This window comes from Arvicola amphibius, chromosome 5, assembly GCF_903992535.2.
Source record: "Arvicola amphibius chromosome 5, mArvAmp1.2, whole genome shotgun sequence".
In the NCBI taxonomy this organism is placed as follows: domain Eukaryota; kingdom Metazoa; phylum Chordata; class Mammalia; order Rodentia; family Cricetidae; genus Arvicola; species Arvicola amphibius.
Window position 1 is genome coordinate 137,456,592 of NC_052051.1, and position 18,414 is coordinate 137,475,005.

Below are 18,414 nucleotides of genomic sequence, written 5' to 3' on the forward strand. Positions count from 1 at the left end.
TGCATTTTCTCTTCCTATTTTTTATAATATCTGGTGTCTACTTCTCAAAGTAGCGAAATGATAAGTAGTCTGGCTCCTAAAAACTCTGTTTTGGAAAATTTAATGTTTCACATCCATACGATGCTTTCATTGTGCGATTCATAGAACAGAGAAAATGTAGATAGAAAAAGGTTTTGCTAAAGTTCTATGGAACAGAGAGTCACACACTACACATCAGTAGAACATGAAATACCTTTGCAGCTCGGATTAAATACTGAAGAATAGTTTTGGGAAGTTTAATGACAGACTTTGGCAAGGCTAAAATGGCTGAGGCAAACTTCCCAATAGCTCTCTACAAAGAAGGACAAAGCAAGAGTAATTAGTAGGAAAAAAAAACCCAAAGTTAACAATTTAATATATGATGTCACATGAGCTTGTCTCTACAATTAACACTGAGGTTAAAACATGCCACTCGCTGAAGCTGGAATAAAATGTGCTGAGCTTGGAAGTTAGGAAGAAGAGCGCACTCAGACACAGCATATGGTCCATAAACACAGTGAAGATGGTCCACATTCTCTTCTTTGTTGTACCATGAGTGGTGGTTAGCATAAAACTCATTAGCTAAAAAGTAAGGCTGTTAAGTCATTAGTCTTGGCAAGCACCCCCACTCATGCACACCAACATGTTCCCAAGCACACAGAGGGGCATTGGAGCCAGGGAGGCAGCACCACACTGAAGAACTGCCACAAGTCGCTTGGTTCTTCAATGTCATCAGGAAGACCAGGCATTTGGGCTTGCCCATTTATGAAAACCTGTCTAGGGAGCAGTGTATGGTCTTATCATGGGCAATCACAAAGTTTTCTGAGAACCTTTCTATATGATCTGTACTACGACACATGGGGTATAACTGTCCCAGCCTGTGGTCCTGAGGTTAGAGAAATGTGCAGAAAGAGTTCATGCCCTGTCCTCTGACAAGGCCTCATCTTTAAGAAGGATGGACTGCACCCTGCGCCCCACCCCACCCCCGCCACTAACACTGTGCTTGCTGGTGAGTCAGAGCTGTGTTTGAGACAGCAGGTTCCTGAACAGAGAGAACTCAGCCTTAAAAATCAGAACCAGGCTGGATGTTTATAGTTATTATCGAAATCATTCTGGTATCATTAGCAATACAAATGAAGTTAATTTTCAAAACCCAATGCAACATTTAAGCAATCATTTCAAAGAGGAGCATGCATTTTATTTACACAGTCAACTCATTCACGCAGAGAGCTGTAAGCCTTGCATCCAAGCAATCCAAAGCAATGCTGAGGAAGTTGTCTACTTGCAAGAGAAATTTTTTTTGTTATTGTTGTTTGGGGCATCAAGAAACGCTTGGATGTCAGGGATGGCGTGCTGACCCGCACCGTTCACATGATGTGGTAGTTACGGCATTCCTAAGGGGGAACAGTGCTGTAGTTTAATTAAAACTAGATAATTCCAGACGTCCATCAGAAGACTCTGAGAGCCGTATCACAGGCTACAGAAGAGGTCATCTAGGCCTGCAAGCAAGACTCGTTAATTTAAAAACCAACCGCAGTGTTTCTAACTAGCAAAGGGTATCATTGTGCACATTCCTCTAGTTACCTGGAACGCTGACTTCCGCGGGGGTTCTTCATCTTCCTTCTTAAGCTCCTCTTCTTCCTCTTCTTCACTATCCGTTTCAAATAAATAATAGTCTCCGCTCCTGACCACTAAGCGAGACAAAATATTTGCTTACTTCTGGAAAGAGATATGAGAAACCTGGGGGCCTATTCATGAAATTTCCTCCCTAAAGACACATAGATGGCCCTCGAGAGGACCACGTCCAGAGTTGTTAGCAGGAGAAAACAGATAAAAAAAGAACCCATCTTATCTAGTGCAATATGGTGCTGGCATGGCTGGGTCTACAGAGCATGAGGCCTTGTCTGTGCCATTTATGAGGCTCGCATTGACCCCTGGCAATTTCTTCCATCTTCATTGCTTTATTGGGCTGAGTCCATTTGTTGCGCAGATGCCAAAATACTCGACAACGTTTGCTTCTCAATTCATCAGTTTTGATGAATCAGACAAAGGCCGAAGTGAAGTAGCAGACTTGGCACGGTCTGTCACAGACAAACCGACCAGGGCGACACAGGATGGAGAGAGGGGGGTGCCACCAGTCCCCACTTCACTTTATACTTTGCAGACCTGGCTTGTCCACACGTGACGCACGAGGCAACGTAAGACAAGACATTCGAAAGAGTTAAAAAAACAAACAAAATAAAATAAACGACAACGACGACAACAAACACATTGCCACAAGGAGGAAAAGGGTAGGTAACATCAACAACGAAAACAAGACAACAGCATCCATTCTGACTGCTTCTACATGTAGCGAAGGGACTGACTGAGGAGCAGCAGCCCTGGTCCATAGGGTTTGGCTCTGCCCCGCTTCTGGTCAGCAAGCCATTCCCTGAGAGCATCACGAAATCCAAGGAGAACGGTAATGACCATCAGGGACAGAGCACAAACAGTATGGCCCTGCTTCTGCCTCATCCGACACTGGCCCTGCAAGAATATATTGTCTGTGTCAGGAATGGGAACAGAGAAATCAGAGATGTCTAGAGACTTAGAGTAATTTAGGAAATTCCATCTTTGTATGTTTGAAAACTTTTAAGTTTAATAGAGAGAAGAGACTCACTTCTGATGCTACAAGAACTGTACCATCATCGTGGGGAAGCATACTCAGGTTTTCTAATTATAGCTGGGATTTCAAACTGTGGAGTCATCCCAGGGGTGGTGATGTGATGTCTTAAACTATGATTTGGTCATAGGAAACCTTGGCTTGTTTAAAACCAATTGTGTGAATGTCACTAGCTATGGTTAAAAGCGGAACAATTTTGTTTACAGCATCAGATGACTCTGAGCCTTCATTCAAGAAGATGCAGAGTGAACGAATTGGGCCTTATATCCTTGAACAGAAGCACTGTGATTTGTTACTCATGTTTTGAAGGAATAAAACCAGGCCCAGAGTATTGGATCCAGGCCTGAGGGAATCAATGCAATACAACATAACATCATAATAAAGCAAGAACAAACCAAAGTCATAGCATTACATTTGACAGTGAGGGAGACCATTAAAGTAATGCCTTCACGTAAGCTGAAAGATATTGCAGGGAAGTTTTGTGGACTCTACATCACATGGTCATTTGGGACAAACACAGGGCATCATAAGGTGGAACATTTTACCCTCATTATAGGCACTAAGATCAACGATAGCTGAAGTTGTATTCAATCATACCTTCTATCATTTTTATTGATATGGTTGAGCCCAAATAATCTTTTTATCTCAAGCATTGATTTTATCATTAGTAATATCAATTTACTATGTAAACAAGTGAAACTGGTACATTTGAAAAAAATGAAATACTTTTTTAAGTCTCTTAGTTCTTCAAAAAACTTTGTTGAAGCAACACTAAGAAAATCACTTTCTTTTAGTGTGTGCTACTAATGAGAATTTAAGAAATCCTCCCGTGCACATTAGGGCAGATTGGAGACGCTGCCTTTAGGCTGTGCCTAGCCACAAATCACAGATGCTAGTGTCATTGGTAAATTGCTTAGTAGGAACTTAACTTTTAGAATCTCACCGCTTGTGTCCACAGAAACATGGCTCTTCAGATATTTATCAAGAAAGCAGAGTTAGGTACTGCTTAAGGTGGTGTGGACCTGACACAGAGACACCCAACCATGGGAAGAAAGAAGGTATTATTGAACAGCAATAATGCAGTCCGGTGTGCGTGCATAGGTTTGGAACTGGCAAATTAATTCATCACCACAGCTTTACATTGACATCTTTGCTGCTGACCGACGATATCAACAACAGCAGCTGCAGTTGAATCAGCATCTCTCAGAAGCTATTTGAAAACCCAGCCCCATCACTTTAACAGATCAGTCAACGGCTTCTAACAACATTCTTCCAGATCTAAAGATACGTTTTGGAGCATCAAAGACTAAAAACCGTCAAGGGCATTCTTTCCCTTTTGTTCCTTTCAAATTCGGCAAAGGAAACATGTTATGCAGTAGTAACTTCGTGCCACTTCGTCAGGACATGATTCCAAACCATGCGTGACAGACGGCCCTGCATTATTGCACCGTAACACGTTGTAACACGGCACACGGAGTTGAACACCAGAAAAATCTGATATAATGAGGGTGAAATGAATTGAAAAAAAAAAAATCTAAGGTCATTAACCATCACAGAGAGTTAAGTTATTACCAATGTGCACAATGATTGTCAAAGACCACATCCAATTCTTTTTAAAATAATTTAGATGCCAAAGGGGAGAAACCACCGCAGTACCCACAGTGGGAATTTACCCCGCTGAAGGAGAAACATTCAATATGATGTGATTGGATAGGTCACTCTAAACCAGCAAAGGCCCTTTAAAAACAGAAAAGTAGGCACAGTTTACTTGTGACTTGATAGAATAGGTATTCAGTGCTCTCCGTGTGTTGTTAACCTAACGAGCCAATGAACCACAGAGGAGCCACACTGGATTTCAACTTGAACCCTTGTCTTTGAACTTGGGCATAAAATTAAGTGGAATTTTTTGTAACTCTCTCTCTCTCTCTCTTTTTCTCTCTCTCTCTTTCTCTCTCTCTCTCTCTTTCTCTCTCCCTTTCCCTTTCTCTCTCTTATTTTTAACTGTACTGTTGAAATTCAACGTTATGGATGAAATCTAATTAAATACAAAGATGCTAAGCAAATTTCAAATTCCATGCCATTTAAAACAGTTTGCCGATTTTAGCCCAGTGCAGGTCATTGTGATTCTCCTAATTCAGGTGGCAAACTGAGATAGATATCCTTAGTTTTCTAAAGGTTTCCTGAGAGCAGGGTTGTTCTCAGCCATGTGTGACTTTCTTCGTCTGATTATAGCAGTTGCAGCTGTGGCTGTGCAGTGTAAGACAAAAAAGGCTGAGGATACTACACATTATTTTTAAAATAAGAATCACTCAGTCTTCTAGAACATCTAAGGAATCCAGAAAGACTAGATTATAGTGGGCCACTCATCATTCCATTGTAAAGCCATTGGCCAGCACTGACTTTTTTTTAACTAAACATAACAAATATAGCCAATGGTGTCTACACCCACACATCCCATTTTTATCATTAGGAGGGAAATGCATTGCAGTTTCTGTGGCTAGTAGACGCTATTTTCCTGGTTTTGCTATTATATTAATATATATTCTATATTATATTAGTTGGTCCTATCTGAGGCTAGTCTGCATTCTGGGCCTGGGTGTTTGGGATATTGGTTGTTGCAGAACCATTTTGAGGTTGGGAGAGGTTAAAGTACAAAGTGAGCGCATTTTAGGTTATCCCACCTCTTTAGACTAAACACACTCTGAAACTCTTAAATGCGAAGGAAATCCCAGTTCTGGGAAAATAGAGAGGGAGGTTCATTGACAGCCATGCCAAGGGCCTTACAAAGAGGGCCACAGACACTTAGAGGAGAGCGCAATCATCTTTCTTGAGTCCTGGCACCAGACAGATTTATCCGGAAGGGCTTTAAACCGCACAGTGGAGAGGAGCAGAACTCTGGGGATTGAGTTAACAACTCAGTTCTTTGTTTTCACACCTTTGGCTTCCTTCAGCCAACATGCTAATTTCTCCGGAAGAATTGATCCCTGGGGCCTAGAGGCTCATTAGCACTGTGGTGTTCTTACACTCTGACCCCCTATCAAGTCACAAGGATCAAACCATGCATGGGGCACACAGGTTACGGGAAGCCTGAATTCTGGTCAAGGATATAAGGGTTAGAACTGACAAGATGGGAAGAGGATCAAGAGAACCTACTGGAAGCATGGTCAACCCAAGGCCGCCACCACTGCTTTTTTTTGCCCTTGGCTTTCTGTTTGTCTGCTTCTCCTAAAATGAAATATGTCCAGACATTAATTCTCAGGAAGTGAGCACACACGCTTTGAAAACCACGTTTTTAAAAAACTCAATTGCCAAAACACATCAGAGGTCAGGAAAAGGAAGTTCACTAACTACAAAAGTACTCATGTACTAGCAGTCTGCTGCAAACGCTGAGTGCTCTTAACTGTAAGCGACATGCTCACTTTCTTCCTAGGATCTGAGGGCATACGTAAAGAAACATTTAAAAAGAAGCATTCTTAGCCAAAAATGCGTCTTGCACCGATTTGTTTTTTTCAGTAAATTAGCTCAAGAGAATTATTGCCCATTTCAAAGAACCACGTAGTGGTAAATAAGTCATTGAAATGTACCAAGAACAAGGAATAGGACTTTTTTCTTTGGATTAATTTAGCATGATTGGAAGATAGTTGTTGCGAATGAAGAGATTCTAGGAACTGGAAAGAGACCATGCATTATTTTTCTATTTCCTTAAGCAGGAAAGCATGCAGGCTCCTACAACAAGACTGTTAGCGCTGCAACTGGATAAATATATAATTAAATATAATACATTATATGTTTCTCAGTAAATTTCATTGAAATGCATAACAGCTGAAATGTGAACTATGAATATGCACTAGTGACATAAAATACGCATGCATTTTTAATTCCCACGTTAAATTTACAGAAACCAACAGCAGCATACCTAAAACCTATTCCCTAAAGGAGCAAATTAAGCAAAAATCATGCCAGTCTCATAAGGAACATGTCTGTGACCTAAACCAGACAGTGTTCATTAAAGGTATCATGTTGAAGAGTCGATGCTTGCAAAATCATTCATTAACTAAATATGCCCCAAGGAACATATCTGTTCACGATGGGAGAGTGGAACACAGCAAGACAACTAACAGAATGAAAATGAGCAGGATCTTACAGCCCTACCAAGAGCATGCTCCTATCAGATGTCAAAGCACTCGAGTAGAGGAAAACGTGACATACTTTCATCATCTTCTTCTGAGAGTTTCTGGATGTCCTGGCCTTCCCCTGACTCCTGGGTCAAGCTCAGCATCCTCTCCTTACCCTTTTTGTACTTTTGTTGCCGGGCTTTGATGCGATCCATCCTGTAAATAAGGCAGGGTTAGTAGCAGTGCACGCACAGTTATGCCACGGTCAGCTCTGTGGATGCACGCTGTTCTCCAACTATCTGAATCCATGAGCAAAGTGGTCAGCTTACTTCGAAGTACTTAAGGGTTATGAGATAATTGCTTATTAACAATAAAATCTCTCTCACACACACATGAGTCCATGATACTCTGTGTTTCATAGATACTGGAGTTAGTAATACAATCAATAGTCATGATGCTAAGGTTTAGCATGAAGCCCTTGATACCTGTTCTCATTTTGCATCATAGCCAGTCTGAACACAGTGTATTGTAACCAAAGGCTTTACATCAATTTTTTTTTCTCTTTTGTTTATTTTATGTGAACAGGTGTTTTGTCTCCATGCATGTGTGTATGTGCACCATGTACATTCCTGGTGGCTGCAGAGGCCAGGAAAGGGTATTGGATTATTCGAAGCTGGAGTATAGATGTCTCCTGCCCCAGCTTTGCATTCTTAACCAAAATGCAAATGAACTGTCATGTCTCACAGAAAGTGAGACCACATTCCAAATGTGGCCCTGCATTTGTTCCTTCTAAGCCTGAGCTAGAGGAATAATAATGGTCGCAGCACACTGCATATACATTCCAATTTCATACACATCTTAGGTCTCTGTGCATATAACCATGCTACGGAATGATTTACACAAGGAAATACCCTTTAAGGGAAGGGAATTAAGAACTGAGGTCACGATGGAATGCAGTTGCTCTTCTCAATTCAGAGGGCTTTCCTGGAAGGGTGGGACAAGGCTTCTACTTCCTTGACAAAGTTGTCTAGGATTCCGAACCTATGGTTACTAGGGTTTAAACACTAATACTCAAAATGCAGGTGTGTGCCAGTCCTTAGAAGTTCTAGCCATTGTTAGAAATTGCCAAATGGGACAAGGGTGGAGGGACAAGTGTTGTATCACATCAGGGAGAGCTGGTCACCCCAGTGCTGGTTCTAGTTACCGTAGACCCTACATATTAGAGCTCATTCTCCTGAGCATGTACTGTACTGTTGTAAGGGGTGCCTCGGAAGTTGGCTCCATATTTAGTTCCTGGATCCAGAAAAGCAACGAACCTTCCTAGTACTTGGCTCTGAGCCAAGCCTCTTTCATTAATTTATCAATCCTTATAACAGCTCGGAAGGGACAGCTGTGCGCCCTAACTGAATGACCCAGATGGAGTTTCAGAGAACTTAAATGACCAGCTTGGGACTCTGAACAAAGCCACTGAATCTGTGGTAGCTCCCTGCTGTTTTCCAAGAGGGTCCCCTCCCCAGACCTTGGAGCTACCATCCTGCTAAACTGCTCTCATCTTCAGTGTGACAGTGTTAGTGCCTGACCTGGAAGAGTAATTGGCACTCAAAATACAGCGGTGGACCAGTCCTTCAAAGTCCGCTTCATTGGTAGAAATGGATATATTTTCTCAGGGGTCTGAAATCCCAAGAGCCAAGTCGACTACCCCCATACAAACAGGAAAGAGGCAGAGATCACAGCGAAGAGAGTGCTTACTGTCTCTTTAGCTGATCCATGGACTTTTTCTCTTCCTCAATTCTTGCCTTTACAGCTTTCACAATCGTAGCCTGGAAAAGTTCGGCCCCTCTGAAATAAAATTGGAAACACAGAACACGTCAGTATTCTTGTGGCTGTTCATTTTGGATGGAGGAGAGTCATCTGTCTATGTGTTACTTTCATTGGTTAATAAAGAAACTGCCTTGGCCCTTTAATAGGACAGAAAATTAGATAGGCGGAGTAGACAGAACAGAATTCTGGGAGAGAGGAGGCAGACACTTCAGGCAGCCGCCATAGTGAGTCGCCATGCTTCTCCTCTCCAAGACGGACGCAGGTTAAGATCTCTCCTGGTAAGCGACCACCTCGTGGTGCTACACAGATTACTAAATATGGGTTAAAGCAAGAATACAGTTTCCATGTAATTATTTTGGTTGTAAAGCTAGCCGAGTGGCGGGACGCAGCCCTGCTGCTCCATCTACACATCTTTTCCTGAAAATGATCATTATGGATCAGAGGTCATGGTGACCCTTTTCTGGGGCTGATAGAAGTTTCCTGGCTGACGTCACCTACTCTTTCTGGATACCCTTTATGAGTGACTGAACAAGGAAACCCCTTGGGAGTAAGTGGGCTGTCTGCCAGCCTGGGCAGCCAGTGGAGAGAAACATGGGTTGCTTTTCAAACACAACATGACCTCAGTTGAGGGCCACATGACATTTATCAGTTGACTTTCCTTTCACTTCTAGTAACATACTTCAAGCTTCTAGACCTCTAGAGCAGTGGTTCTCAACGCTGTGACCATCCTTCCTAACGCCGTGACCATTCCATAGAATTCCTCACGTGGTGGTGACCACAACTGTGAAATTCGTTTCACTGCTACTTCATAATGGTAAAATTGCCATGGTTAGGAATTGTAATATAAATATCGGATATGCAGGATGGTCTTAGGTGACCCCTAAGAAAAAGTTGTTCGAACCTCAAGGGGTCATGACCCACAGGTTGAGAACCACTGTCCTAGCAGGACATTTGTCATAAGGCAAGAAGCTGTTCATCTTCTCGCACACACCCTTTCCTCTGTCATCGCTGTTTTTAAATTTTTTCATGACAGGGAAAGGAGCACAGTCCTCTTGCCAAGGGCACGCTTTATGCTTGGGGCTCCTTCCTTGATTTCTTGCCTTGCCTGAAGCCTGAGGAATTTATGCATTTTTCACATTTCTATTGCTACAAGCATTCCCTCCCTTCCTCTCTCCTCTCTCTTTACATGTGTGTGCTGCATGCATTTATATGTGCAGATATACTTGCTCATGTGGGTGCGTGTGGAGGCCAAAAGTGATATTGAGATTAGGATATTTTTCTCTAACCACTTTTCATGTTATTTTTGTAAAATATTTATTTCAAATGTCATTATATGTGTTTGTGTGTAAAATGTCATCATATGTGTTTGTGTGTAGGTCTGTGGGGGTGAAGCAGGTGTCTATGGAGGGCCAGAGGTGTCAGATCCCCCCAGTTATAGGCAGGTGTGAGTCAATTGACATGGGTACCAGGGATTAAACCTGGGTCCTCTGCAAGAGTGGTATGTGCTCTTAACTACTGATCCCTCATCTCTCCAGGATATATATATATATATATATATATATATATATATATATATATATAGAGAGAGAGAGAGAGAGAGAGAGAGAGAGAGAGAAAGAGAGAGAGAGAGCTAGGATCTCTCACTAATGTGAAACTTGTCATTTTGGCTAGATTGGATGGACAGCAATTGCTGGGGGTCTGCCTGTTTCTAACCTCCAGAGCCAGAGCCAGGTGTGCAATGCTAGGCCTGCATTTTTAAATGGATGCTGTGCATCCGGACTCAGGTCCTCATGTTTGTGCAGCAGAACTTTCCCCGCCGGGCATCTCTCCAACCACAGGTTCTCTGCCTGCAAACCGAAGCACACACTAACGCTCTGCTAATCTGAAATGGAAATGGAGCCAGGTTCACCCCATGCTTTCCTCTGTGCACCCAGGCACCACTGCCCTTGCAGTCAAATAAAAACCTTCCACAGTGACGTCACTGGGGCTGTTTCCCTACCCTTCCTCTTTTATTCAGCTCCTTCGTTAGATTGTTTCTTGGGATGGAAGGGCAGCCCAGCTCATGCTGTGAAACCGCTAACACATCCTTGACTCTCATGCCCCACCCCCCCATTATTTCTTACATCATCGCCATTGTCTGACTATCTGGAACAGGTTGAAATCCTTATGCCCACGTGACAGCATTGGGAAGTAGAGCCTTGTAAGATGACTAAGCTATGAATGCCTTAGATAAGGCCCAGGAAGTCTCTTATTCTTTCTACATAGTGGACTGGCTATAGGCTCTCACGATACACCCAAACCAATGACACCTCAATACTTGTCTTCTAGCTACCAGAATGGCTGGGGACACATTACAGTGTGGGGAGTCTGCCTGCCATACCATGCTTTTGTCATGGCAGCCCCGAAAAAGTCAAAGACAATTCTATCCAACTCTGCCATTTCTGAACATGATGTCCTGGACAGTAAATAATAATCATACTCATAAAATACAGAATTAATATTTGAAGCTAAATAAGGTCACTGTTCACCTATGTAATGAGGACAAAACATGCCACAAGGCTCCTTGAATGTAAGGTAGGTCCCTACTATATATATATCCTTCCTCTATGTGGCTCCAACTTAGGTGACAAAGGCTGGCGTCACACTCATATAAATGCCTGCAGGGGAGGAGATGAAATCTAGAGAAACTGGTGTCATAATCACCTATGTGTATATGTATGAGCCTCAAGTTCAAAGGCAGCATATGGCAATTTCATAAGGGAAATTAACCTATTGCTTGCCAGGGAGCAAGCATCATGGATCCTATGCTGTCTGAGCAAGGCCAGCGGCTCCAGACAAATGAGTGCACGCTCAGTCACCGCCCCCCTCCACGTGGTGGCGTGCCTGTCCGCGGCCAGTACTCTCCACGGCCTTTTCTAAATCTAAGAGAAGGGCAAAAGCTGGAAGAGGAATGGAGTCCAAGGAGAAGAACGTGGCATTGTGAAGAGTCCCAGAGAAGAAACTCAGGAGAGGTATGGAAGAGATTAAAAGGAAGAGAAGAATGGGGCAGGAGAAGGTGGAAGAGCACAGGGGCGATGGGTCCTGTGCTCAGTGTCTGAGCTTTCTGGGGGAACCGCCAAACTGGTCTCGTAACGGCCATACTAATGTATATCCTCGCTAATCGTGTGTGAGGCTTTCTTCCTTACTAACCATTCTCACTTGCACCGAGTGTTTGGTTTTTCAGTCTTAGGCATTTTCACAGGAGTAAAACGATGCCAAATTGCAGGGTTTTTTTTTTAATATTTACATTTTGCTGATGAGTTGTGTTGTTAAGTGATAGTTCATATACTTTTAGGACATCTGTGTATGTCCTCCCTTTTCACCCTCCCCTCCCCTTTCTGTGACGTGGAGAGTCAGATGTGCTCTGCCACTGAGTTACACCCCAACCCCTGCACTGATGTTTTCTACTGTGACAATGTCCACTCAGATCGTTTGCCCTCTGTGTTAGTGCTGGTCACTGAGTTCCTTGTTAGGACTCTAGTTTAGATGCAAAGGGACTAGTGTCAAGTGCTTTAGGGACTCTAAATTTTCTTGTGGGTCTTCTGAGCAACGTGAGATAGGTAACTTTGAGCATTATCACATTCAGGTGGCGAGTTGTCGGTGAAGGTCGCCTAACCCACCTGGATGCCAGGATCTGGGAGGCTTTGATGTCAGCCACGACGTGCAGGAAGTAGTAACTCATGAAGACTCTTCTCTGAAGCAGGAGGAAGGCAAAGCAGATGCTGTCCCAGATGATTCCCGCCTCCCCGCTGGGCAGCCTGCATTTGGAGTCATCCTCAGCTGCGGCATCAAGCAGGGGAGAACCCAAGAGAAAATGAACATCTGTGTGCATGCACCGCTGTCGCATGAAGTCGACAGAGCCGGCCGGGCTCGGGAAATCCCACCGGGCTGATTTACTTATGAGCTGAGCACTCCACAAGCAGAATTTTATGCTTTGAGTCTGATATCAGCATGAGGGGGCTCCAGTGAATTGCCAGCACTGTGAGGTTAGGGAATTCCTGAATAGCCTTTCTTCAAGGACTTCCCCCAAACAATGGCTCAATGGTAGATGAAATGCTCTAATGTAGAAAAGTCCTATCCAGGGTCAACGGGCTTGATAGTCTATTAGCAGGCTGTGGCGGCACATTTACACTAATTAGCAATTTCCAGATAATACTTTAATCCTCTGCTGAGTACAGCCTGAGTTAGAAGCCACAGACAACGCGTGCATTTGCATCTAAATAGCCTTCTGAGCGTCATGAAAGCACACAGCTGACACAACCTGTGATTCCGAGCTTGAGGCAGGTGACAGAAATTGCATTTCCCATTGTCTCTATGGGGGAAACATGGGGGAAATCCTCCCAGATACCCCAGAACTCTTCCCCGTTGGCTTTCTGTGCCTGAAGTCACCCCCACCCCTTCTCGGCTTCTTTAAGTGAGAAGTTCTGGAAGCCGGAGGCACCTGAGCTACCTGGAGCAGCTGCAGCCTTGAGGAGGCAGTGGGAATTGTTTTGAATCCTCCCGGAAAAGCACGCGGAGACACCCATCCTGCACCAGTGTGGCAGGGCATTGGGGGAGCACCTTCTGTTCTAAGCCAGACATCAGCCAGTATAGCTTCACAGCCTCCGTCTCAGAGTGGAACTGATTCCGACTTTTATCTCATTTCTCTGTGATCCCCCTTTTCCACATTCCTTCCCCTCAGGGTCCCCTCATACTTACGCATTTGATAGCCTTTCACTGTGCAGGCCAGACTGAACGCCTGGATCAGCCAGCAGCTGTTTCTCACTAGCGCACCGATGTAGCCACAGGCTCCTATCTGAAAGACGAAAGGAGGGAGGCAAACCTCAAGCTCTGAATCCAGAAAACAAATCTGATGTCTAGCAAACCCAATGTGTAAGAACTCACTAGAACCAATGCCAGCTCTTTCATAAGGGGCCTGCAGTATCTAAAACACCAGTCTCCACATCTCATGCATATAGGAAGCATTAGCTGTTCAGAGAGCAAGCAAGTTCAGGGGGAGTTCTTCCCTGTGAGAATGGGAAGGATCTCCAGTGTGGTGCTTCTGCACTCGGAAGCGCTGCTTTTTACAAAGAGAACTAGACTACTGTAGGATGTGCCTTGACCCCATGGGCCTGCACTAAGACAAGGACTTTAATTTGGGTAGATTTATTTTCTCAGAGGTCACATGACTCAAACATGTACTGATCCCCAGAAGATCACTCAGGATCTAAGCTGAAGAGTAGGGTTCTTAGGGCTGGTATGGATGATATACTGCCCTCCCACTCATAGGTCCAACATCCTAGGAACCAACCTTGGATAGAATATTATCTGGTGTGGAGAGGACCTGTATTGAATCTATACACATTTTTCGCTGTCATTATCCCCTAAACAGTGTAATAGAGCATTATTTGTGTATCAGGTACTTGGAATGTGTATTTATGCTATTTGGAGAAGATGTAAAGCATACAGGAGGATGTGTGTGGGCTCTATGCAAAGATTGTGCATTATGAGGAAGCTGAAGGTCTGGGAGTTCATGGAAGTTCTGAAAAAAATCCTTAAGAGAAACCAAGGGAAGTCGATGTGCTCTGAAGCTTGTCTGACCAATCCTCTGAGTGAAGAAGGCTTTTCTGTTGATTGGTATGTAGTTCTTTCCTAGTAACAAATTTCTTATGCCGAGCTCCAATCCCGAGCTAGGCAGTGTAAATAAACAGTAACCACTGCAAGCTAACATATCAGTGCTTTTGGGGAAGCTGTGCACATCGCCCGGGATATTCAAATAGCATCATTCCCCAAACAGCAGTTACCTAGCTTGGGAGCTGCAGCCCTGAAAACAAGCATTTCAACCTAGGCTCTAATCCCATGTCAGAAAGTTTCTGTTTTTTTTTCTTCTGGGCAGGGACTGACCTCCCATTTAGTCTCTAGAGATTTTTAATTTGGTTGTTTTGTTTTTATTTTTGTTTGCCTCCCGAAATTCCTCCTAAGTTTTCTAGGAAAGATAGTAGACAACCATTTTCTGTTCACTCACCCCAATATTGTAACCATTATCACCAATGACTGCATTGTAATTATCTACAACAAAGGCTATTTTCCTTTACCGAATGTGATCATTTAGAACCTTACCTCAAAGGTTACATCTGAGTCCTACTGATATCTGGACCTTCAAAATGCAAAACTGCTTAGCTTAGTCTACAATGTATATTTATGGAATTAATAAATTGATTGATGGATGAATGGATGGATGGATTCAGGTATGGAAGCATAGATAGAGGGGTAGTTGGATAAAGTGATTGATGGATGGATACATGGATGGATGAATAGATACAGGTGTGGATGGGTGGATGGGCCTGATGGCTGGATAGGTATGGCTGGATGGATACAGGTGTGGATGGATAGATAGAGGGGTGGATAGATAAATTGACTGATGAGTGGATGGAGGAAGGGTGGATGCATGGATGGCTGAATGGATATGTGTGGATGGATGGATGGGTGAAGAAACTACATCCATGCATTTTCCAGGTTCAGTCTTTTGGCATTCTCTCCATGAGATCAGCTTCTGAATGAGCTAGTATGTTGGTGTCCTGTGTCACACCCCTTCCTAACATCATACCCTGTGAAAGTTTGTATTAGTAAGCTAAAAGAATGCCAGTTTATTGTCAATTAGAAAACTAATCCTCCAATAGACTGTACAAAAATAAATAATTCAGCTATTGATGGCTATGCACACTTTCTTAGACCTCTGAACACACTCAATCACATGAAAAGAATCTTTTAAAAAGAACAACCCAATAGTTGGACCCATGAATACCTTGTGAGTTCTTTTATAGGAAGGGAGGAAAGGAAGAAGCGGGGACCATCACAGCACTGTCCCCTGAATGCATGACCAGTCACAGTCACCAAAAGCAGGCACAGGCTCATCAGCTACAGCCCAGTAGAAAGGCACTAATCCCTTCAGCTTATCAAGACTATTGGTTAAATTCCCGGCAGCACTAAATAATTCCAGTGGTGGTCTAAATAACGGGTACAATGCTGGGTTTCTCTCTTTGTGGTGTGAGTTGTCTGTAACATTAGGGTAAAAGTTACACCTGATTTCACCAGGCAGCATGCATCGTTCCTCTGCCCCACGTGGTTTCTGCCAGGCCCTCATTTGAATGTCCACACTAGAAACAACCTAGTGCTGACTTTTCTCTCACATCTTTGGGTGCATAAAATGTGTCTGCATCTAGAAGCCCTTCCTACCTAATTTCTTACCTGACAGGGCATTCCAGAGGACATCTCAATTTGTCTCACATTCTACAATTCTTTCTAGGTAAGAGAGTTCCTTTTTGATGTACATGATAAGAGAAGACACCCAGTGACCCCAGCAAGTCATAAAAAGGACACTTCAGAGTGACACTATGGGAGATGGAAGCTTATTCCTAGGGAAGGATGGGATTTTAAGCAGCAAACCATTTTAGATTTTATTTGTTGAATACATCACCTTCAATTGCGTGACCCTGAAATGGGAGAAAGGAATGGAAAAGATTCTGTGTGACATGGGAAAACCAGCAGCGGCAAGTGGGCACTGAAGCCTGAATTGGTGGTGTCTTGGCTGTGGCTTTTGGGAATCGTGTGAGAGTCCAAGGCTTTTAGGAACCACCGAGTGGGCTGTTTACACTTGAACCACAAGTGTGTTATGTAGTGGGAGCCACTCACCGACAGTATGTTTTTCATGGTGATCACAAACACATTGTACGCAATCAGCCAGTCCCAGTAGCGGAGGATGCTCTTGATGGGTTTCAGAAGCAAATCACCCCCAAAGAGCAGGAAATAGAAACAGGCCACCAGATAACCCATGCAAAATATGCTGATCCTGGTTGTTCCCGTGATGAAGATGATGGTGAGGACGAACCAGAAGAGGTAGCTGAAGATGATCACTTTGGACATGTCCAAGTAAGATCTGGAAGACACACCCCGAGTGATACAAAGGTAAGTACGACACAAAGAAAATCAAGACTTCTTTAGGGGCAGAGAACTTCATATTCAACGTTGGACTATCCACAGAAGCATTTTGCAAAATGTGTGCTAAGGCCTCTGCATACCACTGCCTGCTGCATAAGAAAGCCCTGCATAACCAGTACTAGACTAATAGGTAAGTTGAAAAAAAAAAGATCATGTATAAGTATGCTTCTCATCATCTCATTTGCGACCAATTTCTCACAAAATAAGAACATTTTTCTGGGCAGGGTAGTGGTGGCACATGCCTTTAATCCCAGCACTCAGAAGGCAGAGGCATGTGGATTTCTGTGAGTTTGAGTCCAGTCTGGTCTACATAGTGAGTTGCAGGACAGCCAAGATTGTGACACTGAGAAACCATGTCTCAAAAAACAAAACCACAGCAATAACAATCCCCCCACCCCCGGAACATTTTCTGCCTACCTCTTGAATATTCAAAATTTTCTTTGTCTTTCTATGGTAGGCATGAATAACTAATTACATGGCTAAAAACATTCCAAGATATAGGTGCTTCTTGGCCAACAGGAAAGTGAACAATGGATTACTTTCAAGGACCTAAAAGTTTATGTTATTATATTATAAAAAGTACATACTACATACAAAGTAGAAGTAAAAACAATCCCTCTTCATCGATGGAAGAACAACTCTCATATTCTGTGTCTGGATGTCACTGGGTCAATTCAAAGCTCTTTGGGGCACTGTCCGTCCACAGTGGCTTTAGTGATGCAAGATGAGACTAGAGTGTGGGGCCCAAACTTTTCTACAATAATTAGCACCTGTGGAAGCTCCCAGAACCTGGGTCACTCTGCAGGTGGCAGGTGGTACAGCTGCTGGCCAGAGCTCAACTCTGCTTGACCACAGCTTCTCTGAGGGCTTGCTCTGGAAGTTTTCCTCTGGGGTTTTAGGAAAAGGATCAGAGAGTAAATTCTTGTTTAACGGGCTGTGTTTCTGCAGGAGGTTAATAAATCATCTCCATAAAGTGTGCTCTGTCCTTGGCCTTGCTAGCAGCACTGGGAAGCAAGATGTATCTTAATGCATTTATCAGATAAGTGAACTTTCGATACTTACTGATTTTAAGAGGATAACAAAAATTATATTTTTTTCTGAAATTACAATTATTATCCTTTAATTTACTAAACAAAGCAGGAGAGCCATTCTTGAGATAAGATAAACCTAACAGTTTGTTACAGATACAGTAGAATGTGACCGCTTGTGCCCCACCAGAGGTGGCTGGAGATGTCACTCTGTCTGGTATGGGGCAATATAAATAAGGCACTTGGAATGGCACCTAAACCAGCTGGGTAATGGAAGCTAGTTAGGCTATGCATGTACTATATAGACTCAGGACTATGCAGAAATATAGACAGAAAACCCTCAAAACAAGCAAACAAACAAAACCAAACAGTTAGAAGGATCTTTGCTCCTTATGCTTACACTTTAGAAAAGCAGACAAGACAGGTTCTTAAAACGACAACCCCAGGGAGTCAGTGACACATGTCACTCTTCTCTGGAGGCAGATGTTGGGGTGCCACACAGGCGGCCTGTGTACTCCCAGGGCAATCCCTCAGCCTCTGCCCACAGACAGGAGAGGTGAGGAGGGACTGGGACGAGGGGTGATGAAGACAGAAGAGAGGAGCAGGTGTGAGAAAGAGGCAGTGTGATGAGGAGGGGGTAGTGAGGATAGGGCAGTGAGGGGGTACAGGGATAAGGAGGGGGGTCAATTAGGGGGATGGGTAAGGAGGGGACGATAAAGGAAAGGGATGAGAAGAGGAGGGGCAAGGATGAGGA

General features: G+C 43.6%; 1 protein-coding gene across 1 annotated transcript in view; it reads right to left on the minus strand.

Annotated features, from left to right (window-relative positions):
- Nucleotides 1–18,414, minus strand: part of Piezo2 (piezo type mechanosensitive ion channel component 2) — a 345,375-nt gene that overhangs the window by 44,174 nt on the left and 282,787 nt on the right. Inside the window, 8 exon segments of the mRNA XM_042055171.1 lie at nt 233–331; nt 1,603–1,709; nt 5,834–5,905; nt 6,890–7,011; nt 8,545–8,634; nt 12,276–12,435; nt 13,354–13,450; nt 16,327–16,570. Of these exon segments, the coding sequence (XP_041911105.1) occupies nt 233–331; nt 1,603–1,709; nt 5,834–5,905; nt 6,890–7,011; nt 8,545–8,634; nt 12,276–12,435; nt 13,354–13,450; nt 16,327–16,570 (991 nt within the window).